This window comes from Dipodomys merriami, unplaced genomic scaffold (genome assembly GCF_024711535.1).
Source record: "Dipodomys merriami isolate MVZ:Mamm:240054 unplaced genomic scaffold, mDipMer1.0.p SCAF_102, whole genome shotgun sequence".
Classification (NCBI taxonomy): Eukaryota; Metazoa; Chordata; class Mammalia; order Rodentia; family Heteromyidae; genus Dipodomys; species Dipodomys merriami.
Window position 1 is genome coordinate 304,140 of NW_027202294.1, and position 16,071 is coordinate 320,210.

Below are 16,071 nucleotides of genomic sequence, written 5' to 3' on the forward strand. Positions count from 1 at the left end.
CTGCGAGTGAATACTGGCTATCAGATCAGGAGATAAATTTTAAATACCACGTAGGTCGATTGGAACACATCTGTAAGACAGATCCAAACCACAGAAGTTGGAAACCACTTCTCTAAAAATCTTTTCTACTAACCACATGTGTTGGGGTTTCAGTGACAGAGGTGAATATTGTTTGAGCATCCTTTTTAGTCTTTTTGTCCTACAATTTTGACCAATAGAAACAGTGACAAGTCTTGTTGAACAAAAATATTTTCATTTTCCTGGTGGTTTTCTTTTTCAAAGCAAGTTTATCTCTCATGCAAAGTTGTCCACATGATACAAGTGAGATAATATCATACATCTGTGTGTAACCTAGGAAATTTGCTTAATCTCTCTAAGAATTAACTTTCTCATCTTCAACAGGATAAAAAAATACCTTCTTTACTAGAACTTAATCACTACTAGCCATGGCTGGTCAAAGTTAGACCAGTATTGGTGGCTCATTGCCACCAGAGAATTTAACAGTAGTTTCATAGTGGAGAAACCTATAAACACTACCTTAAACATCTGATAAAGGTGCGCCTCATTAGTCATATCAAGTCTGAAATGATGGTATTAGAAAGGAACTTTGATGCTATGCTATTCACACACACACACACACACACACACACACACACACACACACACACACACACACACACACACACACACACACACACAGGGAACCATAACCCAATCTACTCATGATAGAAGCATTAAACATTTTTGTATCTGGGAAGAATTCTACAGGATAGCATTTCAAGGAGGAGGAATCAGTCACTGGAATCAAATGTGGTTGAAAGATTGAAAAAGATTAGGAGAACTTGCTGGACCTGGATGTTTCCAAAGGTTTAGTTGAGCTAGATATTGAAGCTAGCCTCAAGAAGGTAGGTGAACCAAGGACAGACATTGGTCTCAAGAAGATTTTTTTTGAAACAAAAAGAAAAGAAACTGAGGTGTGAATTGAAAATATCCTAGATTTATTGATAAGTCATCCAAATAAATATCTATAGGTCAATGGAAAGATCCTGTAAAAAAAAAAAAACAAGCTGATAATATGGGAGAAAGGTAATAAAACTTTTCAAGAAAGTCCTCAAGGAAGTGAGTTAGGAGTCCAGAACACAAAAGTGGCTGGTTTGGGGGACAATACTTACCTAGGTGTTTTTGTCATTGTTTTTTGTTTGTTTTGTTTTGTTTTCATGCTGAGGGTTGAACCCAGGGCCACATAATGCTAGGTAGGTGCCCTACTATGGAGCTAGAGCCATGTCTACTTATTAACAAGAGTGAAGTTAGCAAGTAGATGGATGTGTAGTTCTGTTGTTGAAGAGCATGGCTTCAATATTCTCAAGTATGAAGAAGCTGGGGCAAGAATGTAGGCAGGAAGAAGGCAGTGGAAGCACCCATGGATCCTCACCAGGCATTAGAGCAGAGCAGGAGCAAGGGAATTGAAGTGCTCTGATGGTAACAGTAGTCATTGTGGACCATGAAATCTAAGCTCCCTTCAGAAGTAAAGAAATAATGACAAAGTAATACAGCCAATATTGTGAAGGATTCAGCAATGTTGGAGAACTGTTGCACTGGTTATTCTGGTTAAGATGTATTATCTGGAAGAATAAGAGGTTGCTGTTGGGGAGCAGAATAATTAAAATCAAGATCTCAAGACTAGTGGAATGACTGAATGATATTCTAAGGTGGTAGAAATAAAAAGTTGTTGTAGCTGAGAAAGTCTAGAAACTGAGAACCAAGGTATTGTATGAGTAATCCATAAAGCAGATGAAGCCACAAAAGGCACTGAAAGGATGATGTATGGAGAGCATACCCTAAGCCAACAAGGAAGGAATTAGGGCATGTGGGGTGAGCAAGTAGATGAACGAAATTCAAAGGCTTGGTGAGTAGCAGAGCTGGATTATCCAAGTTCAAATACACTGATGATCTTGTAAAAGAATAAAATGAGTCAGGCACTGGTGGCTCATGCCTGTAATCCTACCTACTCAGGAGGCTGAAATCTGAGGATCACAGTTCAATGCCAGGCCAGGAAGGAAAATCTGGGGGACTTATCTCTTATTAACCACCAGAAAACTGGAAGTGGTGCCATGGCTCAAAGTAGTAGAGCTCTAGCCTTGAGCAAAAAGAGGTTGGGGACACCTCCCAGGTCCGAAGTTCAAGCCCCACAACCTATATAAAATAAATAAAATTAATAAAATTAAAGTAGTGATGCAGAATGAGGATCACACCTGTTCCCATAATCCCAACACAAAGAGTATGATGTTCATTATATTTAACAAGATCTCCATTCAAGATGGTGCAACAGTGACAAAAGTTAGTGTCCAGCAGAACAAGGAACACAGAACTTGCACTCAGAAAAAAAAATGGATGAAAACATAGGGAAGTTTTCTGGCCACAAAAGTTTAGAAGATACAAAGAGGTAGGGAGAGAAGGGAAGAAGAAGAAAAAGAAGGAGGAGGAGGAGGAGGAACAGGAGAAGGAGGGGGGAAGGGGAAAAAGAGAGGGGAGAAGGAGGGGGGAGAAGAGGAAGGGGGGGAGGGGAAGGAGGGAGTTGAAGATTGGGCAAACCCAATTAGATTGGCTACTGGAATAAACTATGATGTGGGACATCACAGAATTAATCAGAGGCTTACCACTTCAAGTCTTATCTCTGGAAATCATGTTCCATGATCCAGGAAGCTGCTTTCTTGTTCATTTAATGGAGCTATGATTGTGTGAATGAGGATTACTCTCAGGGATACTGTAACTCTCCCACCTAGCTGAACATCAGAACCCCTGGGAGTTTTAAAACATTCTGATGCCCACATCACATCTGGGCCATTGGTATAGTCTTTCAAGAGATAATTATCAGTATTAGGGGAAGTTCCCCAAGTGATTTCTGTGTGCGACCAGGTTTGAGAATGTGAATTTCTCACCCAAAGATTCTGGGATGTGACTTGACATTAAGGTTTCTAATGCATTTGTGATGGGGCTAATTCTGTTATTGCTACACTTTTTAAGTTCCCTGGCATCATCACAGTGGGAAGGAAAAAGAGAAATGCCTCAGCTTAAGCCATAAAAAGAGAAAAGTATTATTTGGGAACCAGCAGAAAGACTTCCTGGCATTCTGTCTCTGATGAAGTATAAAAAAGACTAATCATTTATGTGAAAGAGACAGAACTGACACAATATACTTTAATAGCCATTCAATCTTTTAATACCTATTTAAAGAGCATAATGTAAGGCCTCATAATGGATTCTTGACCATATCCATTCAGATAGCAGTTAAACACTCTGTATGATGTTTATTATTCATCCACCTGACCAACTTAGAACAGTACCTTTAAATTTCCAAAGCTACTGTTGAGGAGCAAGATTATTTTTAGGTAACAATGACGCTGACATTTACTCAGCACTTACTACATGCCAGACCCTGTGCAAATGATCACAACCATTCTAAAAGATGAGTACTATTTTTCCCCACTTTATAAATGAGACTCCAAAAGATCATAAAACTTGCTTAAGATCAGATAGCCATGACTGGAACAATATGGCCTCAAATTCAAAAGAGCTATTTGTATTTCCATGTTCATCTGTAACACTGTTCATAATAGCCTACAGAATCAAGCCATGAATGAACAGATAAAATGTGAAGTGTGTGTGTGTTTGAGAGAGAAAGACAAAACTCTCTCTGAAATAGTTCAGCCTTTTAAAAGGACAGACTAGTACAGATGGCAATAACCTGGCTGGACCTGGTGAGTATTAGGCAATGCAAGCCAAATACAGAAAAACAAATACCTAACCATCTCACTTACATGTAGAAAATGAAAAAGTTGAGGTCATAGAAGTTGAGAGTAGAATCATGGATATCAGAAGCTAAAGAGAGCAACAATGGGATGATGATGTGAAGGGTACAAGTGTCAGGCAGCCAGCGGGTAAAGTATTAAAGTCTGTTGCACAGCAGGGTAACTACAGTCAATTTTTTAAAATGTGTATTTCATATTTTTTAATTCAAAAATGTTTAAAAGTGAGCTCTAATTCATACCACACATAAAATTAATTCTAAATGGATTTAACCAAATTTAAAAGTCAAGATGGTGATAAGGTTCTATAGAAAAATATAGATAGAAAATGATGACAGTTTTGGAGTAGGCCAAAATCACTTAAGATAGGACAGTAGAATTACAATATAAGAAAAATAAGGATAAATTGGAGCTTAATAAAATCTAAAGTGCTCTTCAAAGTGCACTACTGAGAAAATGAAAAGATGGGCCACAAACTAAGTGAAAATCATATATACACCTATATCTGACACACATTCATATCTAAACATTCAATCTAATAAGAAAATTTTTAATGGGCTGAAGGCAGGAAAGAGTGATAGAAGGGGAGATATGGTTCAAATAGAATTGTATTCATTACTTATTACCTGATTCATGTAACTGCAACCCCTCTGTGCATCAACTCTACAAAACAATTAAAAATGGGCTGAAGGTTTGAAGACACTTTACAAAATAAGACATATGAATGACTAAAGTCACAAGAAAAAGTACAGTTCTAAGTCATACTGACATATCATTGTCTACTGATAGAAGGCTGAAAGGATGTTAATATCAGTATTGATGAGGCTATAAAGCAACTAGAGTCCATACATCATTGATAGGAAGGTAAAACAGAACAATCAGGAAAAGACCTGTATATGACTGTTCACAGAAGCTTTATTCCTAAGGGCTAAAAACCAGAAACAAACTGAACTCCCATCAACAGGTAAAAACTAGTGCTAGTTCCATAGAATATTGCTCTGCAATAAAAAATGACTGAATTATTAACCATGCAATGATGTGGATGAGTCTCAAAAAGCACCATACTATTTGAAACAAAGAAACCAGGCTCAGAACAATACCTAGCTTATGATTCCATTTATATAAAATTCTAGGAGAGACAAAACTAACTTATGGTAAAAATAAGATGTGTGGTTTCTAAGGCTGGGAACATTGGATTACCAAGTGACAAAAGGGTATTTGGGGGGAAGGGGTAGTGGTGGTTGTTGCATTAGTGACTTGAGCATTTGTATTTTTGTTAAATTTTACCAAAATGAGCCAGGCGCCTATAGCTATTGTAATCCTAGCTATTCAGAAGGCTGAGATTTAAGAATTGCTGTTCAAAGCAAGCCCAGGCAGCAAAGTCTGTGAAAAATTTATCTCCAATTAACTACCAGAAAACTGGAAGTAGTACTGTGGCTCAAAGTAATAGAGCACTAGTCTTGAGCAAAAAAAAGCTCAGGGACAGTGCCCAGGACCTGAATTCAAGCCCCATGACCAACAGCAGCAAAAAAAAAAAAGTATAGATAAGCAAGTGTATGTTTTATAAAGTCCAAAGATACACTCGGAAATAAAAAAAACAATAGTACTTAAAAGGTGATATTCACATATTTAACAATTAGGAAGCACAAGCTCTGACCAATCAGAACAAATGGTGGGTGTGAAAAATCAATATAGCCCCCCAATGCCTACCCAGGAACACAATGTTTCTCAGTGGGTGGCAGGATTATTGATATACTTGCTCTTCTTCTTGCTTATCCCTACTTTGTAATTTTCTGTAACAATCAGGTTCTTTAGAAGAAGGAAAAAAAATCTATTTTTAATTATAAAAAAGAAGAATGGTACCCTGTTGATACCACATTTCCTACTGTTATAAAATTCTAATGGATCTCAAAACCCTAATGGAACTTTTAAATAATAGATATGAGAAATGGTATACTAAAACAGCATTGAATTCAAAGTTAAAAATGGATAATGCTATAAAAATATTTTCCATCTACTACAAAGGAAATGGTAAGATATATTTTATATCATTTTACAATTTTAATATTTTAACATGCCCTCCTTTTGCTCTCATCCCACCTAGACCTCTATATAATTAATTGTGCTTAAGGGAGAGAAAGTAAATTGTTTTTTTTTCCAAATTGTCTTGACTCTGAAGTGCTATCTTACACAAAATCCGACCTGTAGTATTTTCCTATGGGTATCTTGGCCCAGGTCAAACTTTAACCTCTGAGCAAGTCAGGAAACCAAATGATAATTATCAACCCTGGATAAATTTTTACAGCAGAATTACTGCCATGACAAGGAAAATTGCTTCCATCTCTTCCTAGTACAACCACTGGCATCTCTATGGCTTATCACAGTAACAAACCTTTGCTCTGAGCAATTTTTTAGAGGTAAGCACAATAAAAACCTGGCTATAAGAGCAGTCATGAGAAGTTATGATCAGCAAATAATGACCAGGGAGTCCCTTTTATCATGTTTGTCTCTATTAACAGAGAAACTATATGTGCTCCCATCAGCCCCATGGGGAGTCAATGGCTGGTTTAGCAACAGGACTCCTTTCTGAAACTCTGAAAACCCTAGGGTAAAATTATACTACTATACTATCTCCTAATGTTGCTTTACAATGCAGCTCAAATTTGTGATTTTAAAAACACCCAGGCACACTGTGAGTTCAGTTACCTGTAATGACATGCAAATCTCAGTGTTTTACACAGATCTCTTTTTGTGCTAAAGCAATGGTGCAAACACCTGTACCTTATACAGGTATTGCATAGTATACCCTGGGCTGTCAGGAAGTACAGAAATGAAAGGCGGTGGCAGTATCTCCATTATTTCCAGCCTTAACTCAATCCTCCATTTGAACATGAATGTACTTTGTCTAATAAAGCTACACGTCCACTCCCAGAGTCCTTCTCCATCTTGGTTTATGAGACCTCTGTTAGTAGCAGAGACAGACCCCTCTGCTTTATTACATGGATAGAAATAGGAAGAGAAAGGCAGCAGAGGCCACTGGGATCTTTCCCTCTGATGGCCAAAGGAAGATTAAAGATCTCTAACTTCTGAAGGTAAAAGATCACCTTGTCCCCAGATCATAATTACAAGAAATTTTAATTACAAGAATTTTTCACAAAGGCACCCAATGTAGCATTTCTATAAGATATTCCATTACAAATTACCTACCAAATTCTAGCTCCATCCAGAAAGTTTAATATCATCCACCCTCCAAATGAGGATTTAAATTACCCTTACCATTAATAAGTATTATGTAACAACTTCTCTAATTGCAAAACTTTAGGTATCTCTTATATAATAATGACAATGGTGGATGTTAATAGAATAATCACTCTGTGCCCAGCATTGTTCTAAGTTTACATTCATTAATTCATTATGATGAGTCAGGATTCACACCCAGCAGCTGTGTCCAGAGTCTTTTCCATATTGAGATAAATCAAGAATCCCAGGGTCATTTTCTCTGCTTCCCTGCTACCATGAGGGACTCTTCAACTGGGAAATGGTTCCTGAAACCACAGAGGACTGTCATAGCAAACAGGAAGTGTGTAGAGCTGGAACCCCAAATCAAGGCTTCTAGATTCAAATTTAGAGTTCTATTCACACTGCCACCCCAGTTGCTGGTGAGAAGGAGGTAGGACTGTGCTATAAAACAAATACAGAGCCTAAATATAGCATGTGATCAGAGGAATCTCAGAGTACTCAGCAAGCACATGGCTTGACTGATGTTTGAGCCTCTCTAGAAATTAAAGGGCATAGTGGAAGAGAGACTCAAGACAAATCACAATGTATAGTATTTGGAAGAGATTGGGGAGTGTCCACAGTTGTAGCAGTACATATGCAGGCAAAGTCTTTCACGGAGAAGACATGATATGCCTAACCCAAGAGGGTTTTCTGGAGCAGAAGTTAAGAACAGTGGCCAATGGGAATTGAGCTCTTACTCAATGTTATGGACCCAGTCCACTGCTTTTTCTATGATCTCTAAAACTCCTCCACAGTCCTATGAGAGAGCCATCGAAACCTAGATGGAAGCAAAATAGGAACTGAGGAAAAGGGATAAAACTGGAGATCATCATACTGAGTGAAATAAGCCAGAGAAAGACACACGTGCTGTGTGTTCTCTCTTACACGCAGAATCTAGACCAAAAAGGAAAAGCAAGACAAGAGTTTAAAATGGGTATTGTGTGGGGAAGGAAATGAGTGGGAGAAGGAAGAGGAAAGGAAAAGATAATTAGGAGAAGTGATTCTGACTGAAGTACTTTATATGCACGTATGAAAATAGGATAATGAAACTTATTTAAACTGTTCTAAAATGGGAGAGTGAGGACAGAAAGAGCAGTAGAGGGGCTGAATTTGATCCAAGTACATTATATGCAATATGGAAATAGCAGTGGAAACTCCTTAAACAGTTAATATATTCATGCTAATAGACACATGCAAACTCTTATTTTAAAAAATCCCAGTCTCCATTCCCTGAGAGAAGTAAACCTCTAACAGAGTGTCCCAAGGACTCTGAATGGCGTAGTTCAGAATATCTCAGTGTAAGAATGGGGAAATCTCCAGTATTGTTCCTTTTATCTAAATAGAATAGGGCTGGCTCTGAGGAAAGACATGGTCATTAATTTTCAGAAATGAAAATGGCCTCACTGTGATTCCTCAGGCGTGGTAAACTCTCTGGGACATTCCCATGCTCTATATTCATATCCAAAAATGCTGATAATCCAGCCTCATCACACTGCAGGCTACTTTCTACCTCTCTCTCTCTCTCTCTGGGACCATTTGGGAGAAGGAAAAGGCAGAAGATGACACTACCCCATCCATGAGCCTTTATCTACGTTGGCATTCAAAAGTCAGCACGAGTAGTGTTTCTCTAAGGGCTTCCACTGCCTATAGACAGGGAGAGCAAACCTTGGCCAATGACTGACCACATGGGGGTATAAAGACTTCTGCACCTCAGTGGACGAGAACTCAGATGTGATTGCATTGCTCTAGAGTCCCCTGCAGGGAATCTGACCTCCTTCCCTCCCTGATTTACAACTCTGTTCTCTTCTGTTTTTGTTGGTGGTGTGTTTTTCTGTTTTGTTCTGTTTTGGTATCACTTCCAAACAAACAACTTTCGTGGCCATCACTGTCATTGCTCTGGATCTGGTAAACACCACCTTAGAGGGAACACCACTCCTGGTAGACTAAAGGGGCCACAGGCACCCATTTAATCCCAACTCCCCGTGAAGAAACATCTAACTCATTAACACTCTCACAGTTCACAATGAGGAATCTTAGTCACTTGGCACAAAATGGCATGTTCTCACGATCTGCTCACAGTGTCCTTGCTCGTTGCTGAACTACTTGCTCCCTCAATCACTTAAAAAGTTATAGAGATCAAGTTATTGTGAGGGAGATGGCCAGAATGTCCTTGCACGGTATGATTGAATGAACACTTAACAAGGAAACTATGAACTAAGGCCAAAACAATTGTGGCTTCAACAAATGAAAACATAATGGGTTCAATGGCTCAAAATGCTGTCTGGCAGCCTGAGAATCAAACAGATCCCTGTGCTCAAGTATGCTCAAGTATGAGGTCTAGAAAAAAAAAAAACAGTCTGACTGCCCCTTCATTTTACCATTAAACATTTCTCCCAGTAGTTTTAAACTGTACTTATACACACTGCCAAATGAAAAATCGAACTACCTGCAAAGGTTCTCATTTATTTTTTTAATGATGAACTATTTTTGGTATGTCTCGTTGGACTAGATTTTGTTATCCCAGGCCTGAAAAGAAATTCCACATGAAAATCATTCAAAAACACTTTTGTAAATACCTGAGAGTTTGTCCTTCTCTCCCATTTTATACAATAACTTGGTAATGAGGAATAATTAAAATAATCTTTTAAATAAGAGAGGAGAAGATGCATTGAATTTCAAAAATATTTTTACCTATAAAAAATTCAAGTGCGCAAATATCTGTAATAGAGAAATTAATTTCCAAAGCTTCATCGATCTGGAGTATCTGCATCATCCAATGTGTTTCCACTATATCAATGTGGTTGTAACAAAAGTTCTGCTTCATGTGATGGCTAGCCTAACTGAACAGTTATAATTACAACCATTAATGTCCATATGGCAAAGGCACAACGTCATCACTCAGAGGTACATAGCTGTGACAAATGTGATTTTTTTTTCCCATCTTAAAATCTGAGCACCTGGTTTTCCTAGATATCTGTGATCCAAGGGCTATAAACAATTCCTTCAAAAATGTCCCAGTGCAAGTTTCATGAGCTGCTCAACTGGACCCAGCCAGAGGCTTCAAGATGGCGTTGTAAAGAATTTGTTGAGGGGAAATCCACCCCCAGTGTAACGAGTGGCTGGTTTGATCGCTGAGACGGTGTTTTCTGTGGGTAGTCTCTCCTTGCTTCTGTAAGAAAAGAGGCAAAAGTTAGTTTCTCCCGTGTTTTTTCATCCTCAAACGTTTGATGTTCTGGCAGTTCCTAGAGCAACTTAGCCACCAAAAAATGACCTTGATTAAAGCTTCTAGTTTTAGACACGGTTGTAAATCTATTTAGACATCCGCTGATAACACATTGAACCAGGGGAAGACAATTAAATGTGAAATGTGTTCTAATGTTGATCTAAATATGGTCAGAGGACCCCATCCCAGGTCAGGCACTGTGGAGTTAGTGGCTCCTCACTGGTGATCATCTTCCTGTTTTAGAAAATATTTGTTTAGTCCCAAAGATCAGTCAGGAGAATCCTTCTCTTAGCTCCATTATAATGACTAATTCACCACAGTCCAAAGATCTAGTGGAAGCTTATAAATATTTACTACATACTAGCTATCTCTCATCAGATTTGGACATTTATAAAATACAAATGTTCCTGTCATACTATGAAAAGCAACAGTTATTAGCAGAAATCATTGAAGACACAAGAAAATTTGGGAGGATTTTAAAGGATAGTATTTTAGTAAAATGAGTTCTATCCTGAAATATACAATGTATATTCTACATGGGTCTCCTTTAAATACACACACATACACACACAGGTTTCCTGCAGAGGTAACTTAGTTTTACACAAGTGATCATTTGTATAAGGGTATTGGAGAAAACATTGATGGAATCCCTTTTAAACCAAAATTAAGCAAACTGTTGGGACTACACTCAAATATTAAACAGGACACCTATGAATGACTTGCCTTAAATGAATGAATTCTGCCTTTTCCCAAAAGAATCCAACTGTCCTTGGAAACTTTAGACCAGCCAGGGGATTTGAGATAGAAAAATAAAGGGGCGTCGGGGGGTGGGGAGAGGTAAGACACAGGGTAGGATGAAAAAGGGTATTTCAGAAAGATGAAAGGAAGCAAAAGGGGGGAAATGATATCAGTTTCTATTTTTACAGAGAACCTCCACTGGGAATATTCTAAATTATCCCATTTGGAAAGAATCTGTAGCAGGGGGCTGGTTTAATCAACCCAGCGGTCTTCTAAACAGACTTACTTGATAACTGTGAAACTCCATCCCCCACAAATAAGACAAAAACCTCAGCTTTGAGTGGTTCCAGAAAAGAGGACTCCTTTATGTTCTTTGGCAACTTGTCTGGCTCCTGATTGGTCTTAGATGCTGGCAGCCTTCTATCCCTTTCCCCTCCCCTCTCTTGCCTTAAATAACCTAAATTCTCCTTTCTGAAGGAACTTCAGCTTAATGCTTCTGGCTTGGTCTAAAGCTGACTAATGGGAATACTGTCTGCTTTACATTATCTTTTTAATGTATTTATAGGCCATTATAATGACTCCCTGCAGCCTTCTTCTTTCCAGTCTAAACCATCTCAGCACTTTTGTTCTTGCCTCTGCATATTTTTTTCTTCTGTACCTTAATCTCTTTTGCTGTGCTCCTAAGAACTCACCTCTCTGTCTACTGGTTTATGGATCCCCAAGTAGATGTGCCCATCTGTGAAACCCTGCCAGGCCATCGAAGTTACAAGTGATGCGCATTTAAGGACCAGAAGAGGACAGGTAAAGGGAGAAGCTCATGAGCAGCACCCTCATACAAATCTCCCAGCAATAATGGAAATGTCCCATGGGGAGCCAGCAAAAACATGTGGCCCTGGAGCAGTTGAAATGCCAACAATATGAATGAAAAAAGAGAATTGGGCTGGGAAGGTGGCTCAGTGGTAGAGTGCTTGCCTTGCTTGCATGAGGCCCTGGGTTTGATTCCTCTGTACCACATAAACAGAAAGAGCCAGAAGTGGTATTATGGCTTAAAGGCTAGAGTGTTAGGCTTGAGCACAGAGAAGCTTAGGAACAGTGACCAGCCCTTGAGTTCATTTAAAAAAAAGAGAGAGAGAGAAGAAAAGAAAAGAAAAAGAAAAAGAGAGTTGTCATTTCATTTTTTTTAATGTGCCAATTCTGGGGTTTCAACTCGGGGCCTAGGCGCTGTCCCTTCACTTTTTTTCCCGTGTCTGACACACTCTAACACTTGAACCACAGCTTCACTTCCAGTTTTTTTGGTGACTAGTTGAAGAATCTTACAAAATTTTTTTTGACAACTGCAGATCATGGACCCTGTTCAAAAGATGTATGCTTGGTAGGACTAGGAATCTGTTCTCTAAAAAGCTTTCAGTTTGGGACTGGCTTGGTTCACAGATTCTAATGACACAACTTCATTAACTGGTCCATGGGAGAGCCCCACTTTGTGGATACCAGCTCCTCGTTTTAGACCACAAGGCTGACTCAGTGTGCTGTGTCTGAGGCAGAATGAGTCTAACATGGCCAGGATTCAGGCCACAAGAATCAGATCCATGGCTAAACATGTCTTAAATGACAAACTAACAAGACATGTAAACTATTTTCATTTATCTTTTATTAATGACATCTACTGTTTGAAGGCTTAAGTTTTATAAACAGAAAGAAGAGCATAGTAAGATTTTTTTTCAGTTAAGTTGTAACTGTTTTGTTCATATAGATTAAATCATGGAGATTTCTCTGATTAAAAAAAAAAGAATCTTACAAACTTTCCTGCCCTGGTGGGATTCAAATCATGATCCTCAGATTTTAGCCTCCTAGTAACTAGGATTATAGGCATTGGCCATTAGCGCCTGGTTCCATTTAATTTAATTGTTTAAACTTACATAACCACAAGTGGTATAAGACTGAGACCGCAGGATTCTCCTTATGGACCACTGAGAAGGGCTGCGCCAGAAAAGAGGCTTGTCCTTCTGTGCCCAGAAAAGTACAGGGTGGTCAGTAAGACCAAAGAAGACTAAGCCAAATCCCAGGACAAAAGCAGGGAAGTGAGCAGTGACGGAAGGATAATTGACTATGCAGCCAAGTTGGCTTTTGTCTCCAAATAAGGAACCCTGGAAGATGAATGAGATGATCCATTGGTGTAAGACAGAAGTTTTCAGGGATTCTACGTGTGACTTGATCTTAAATTATGCTCTGTTATTAGTTACAAAATGACAAGAGTATGCATGTCATCTGTACATTAAAACATATTGGATACAAATTTAAAACCACCCTAAACTGTTTTTATTTTTTAAAATATAGGTGCATAGCCAGGCACTGGCGGCTCATACCTATCATCCTTACAGCTCAGGAGGCTGAAATTTGATTGCAGTCTGAAGCCAGCCCAGGCAAAAAAGTACGCATGAGACTCCTGCCAATTAACCACTCAAAAAACGGAAGTGGCACTGTGGCTCAAAGTGGTCGAGCACTAGCCTTGAGCAAAAGAGCTCAGGACTAACACCCAGGCCCTGTGTTCAAGCCCCACAACCAACAAAAACAAAAGTGTGTGTGTGTGTGTGTGTGTGTGTGTGTGTGTGTGTGTGTGTGTGTGTGTGTGTGTGTGTGTGTGTGTGTGTGGCTAGATGGGAGAGGGAACTGCAGTTCAAGGATCTTTAGTGATGGGGGGGGTGTTCTAAGAAAGCTTGCAAGTTTAAATAAGGATACAGGTGGACCCATTGCAACAATGAGAAGTACAACTTGTCATGTTGAAAATGAACTTTACAACTTTGGTGGGGGGGGGGAGGATTGGGTGAGGGGATGGGGGGAGGCTGGGAAGGGATGGGAAGGGTAAACAAAGGAGGAGGCTGCAATGCTTGATAAGAAATGTACTCACTATCTTGCACATGTAATTGTAACCCTCTGTACAGTATTTTCACAATAAAAAAAAAGAAAGAAAGAAAGCTTGCAAGTCTTACTAAGAAGTTCCATTAAGCTAGCTAGAACTCTCCCTCAGGCGGGACCTAGCCACATCAACATTTTTTTTTTTTTTTTTTTTTTGTTGGTCGTGGGGCTTGAACTCTGGGCCTGGGCTCTGTCCCTCAGCTCTTCAGCTCAAGGCGAGCGCTCTACCATTTGAGCTACAGCGCCACTTCCAGTTTTCTGGTGGTTTATTAGAGATAGGAGTCTCACAGTCTATTCTGCTCGGGCTGGCTTTGAACCGCGATCCTCAGATCTCAGCCTCCTGAATAACTAGGATTACAGGCATGAGCCACCAGCGCCCGGCTGCCACATCAACATTTTATAAGCACAACCTTGAAAGGAGGAGGGAGAGAAGGGGAAGGAAGGAAGGGAAGGGAAAAGGAAAGGAGCCATAGTGTTTCCACTCCACTCTTCATTTACTTTATGTCTTTAATCTCAGTGGTTCTTGAAGTTCAATGTGCCTGAGAATCAGTGAGCGGCTTGTGAAGTTACAGACTTCTAAGGCCCAGCCAGCACCTGCTGAACCCAAATAGCTGGATCCCATGTCCCGCATGCCTAATAAATCTCACGAGAGATTCTGAATCGGATAGTTGCTAGATCCACACTTTAAGACAGACTTATCTAAATGATAGCAGTATTTTACTCCACCAAGAAGCCGACATGTAAATGTGGACCAGGGGACTACTTCTGATTTACAAGAAGGGCAGATTTTTACTGGCGAATGAATTTGCATCCAGTTACTTTATATACTGTTTGCTGCTCACGGATTATAGGCAGATACACTCAAACCATATTTCAGCTTATCCCCAAAATCTCCTTGTAGATGAAATACCAAATGTGACTTTCAACTTGTAATGGGAAGTCACCACAGAACTATCTGAATGATATTACCAATGACCCAGACTCTAACCAAGTTTCAAATGGACTGATTCCTTTGAGCCCACCCCACCTCTCTTCTGGGACCCAGCTGACATTCATCACAAAATAATGGGAGCAGCAGGTGTCCACCTGAATCTCTAATTGACAACCTTGAGTTTGCATTTCCACCTCCTAGACAAAGAGAAGTGCCATTTGACACTCCACCTCAGACACTGGGCAGACACAGTGTAGCTTACTAGCTGGTTCAAGATAGTTTCTCTGACATGTGCTCCTGATTATAGGGATCTGGCTACAGTACTTGAGAGACAGGCTTCACCAAGTCCTGCTTAGCAGAAGTGCACGCAGCTTTGTGAATATGTTTTTCCACCTGTGCAAAGTGGATTTTTGAATCTCATTTGCAAACAGGGTATGGTTATCTCTACACTATAAGAAGTGTCTGGATGGGAAGACACATATATTAACACATTATATATTACTCCTTCTGTTCCATGTTTGACCCATCAGTGAGTAGATACTTCTGTGAGGGATCTAAGAAGGAGTTCAGTGCTAGAGGAGACCCACCTCACTCCTTATGAACCTCTGATTGATTGTTCACCCTGTGACTTAGTTTACCCCCTCTCTGAAGTTCTTGATTCAGTGACTGTTCGCCAAGTATTTTATGACCATAGAGTAGGCATACATGGGAATGTTTGACCAATTCTTACTTCTGAAGCATTTCTTTACGTTTCTGAGCCAGGTATTTCTTCTTCAGATTTGCCAATTCATTGCCAAGTTTCTCAATCTCGTATTTATATTCTTGGCTCTGTGATTCGTACATATTCAATTCTGAAGACAAAACCTAATGTGGCAAATAAAGCAGCATTAGCAAAGGATAGGCAGCACAACAATATCCTTTCCTGAGACATCTTCTTATACTGCTATAGTTTACCTCCAGTGGGGATAGAAGTACAAAACAATGCCTAGGCTTAACAACTAATCTTTGAGTTTCTACCCTCTCAAGGTCTGTTCTGTAACTGGGTCAAAATTGTGGCTGAGGACTGAAGGCTCATCAAGTGAATGAAACATTCACTCCTGCTAAAAGAGCTATCAGGTAACATTCAAATAGGCTCAGCTGAATGATATAATGTGTTTCAAGGAATATTGTGTGCAGAGACA

At 39.5% G+C, this 16,071-nt stretch overlaps 1 protein-coding gene across 1 annotated transcript in view; it reads right to left on the reverse strand.

The window, feature by feature from the left end:
- Window positions 1-9,566: 9,566 nt before the first annotated feature.
- The window catches only part of Cfap58 (cilia and flagella associated protein 58), a 106,171-nt gene continuing 99,666 nt past the window's right edge, over window positions 9,567-16,071 (reverse strand). The window contains exons 18-19 of the mRNA XM_069993861.1: window positions 15,621-15,754; window positions 9,567-10,254 (exon numbers count right to left, since the gene is read on the reverse strand). Coding sequence (XP_069849962.1) covers window positions 10,146-10,254; window positions 15,621-15,754 — 243 coding nt within the window. The 3' untranslated portion in view covers window positions 9,567-10,145. The remainder of the gene's footprint in view (window positions 10,255-15,620; window positions 15,755-16,071) is intronic.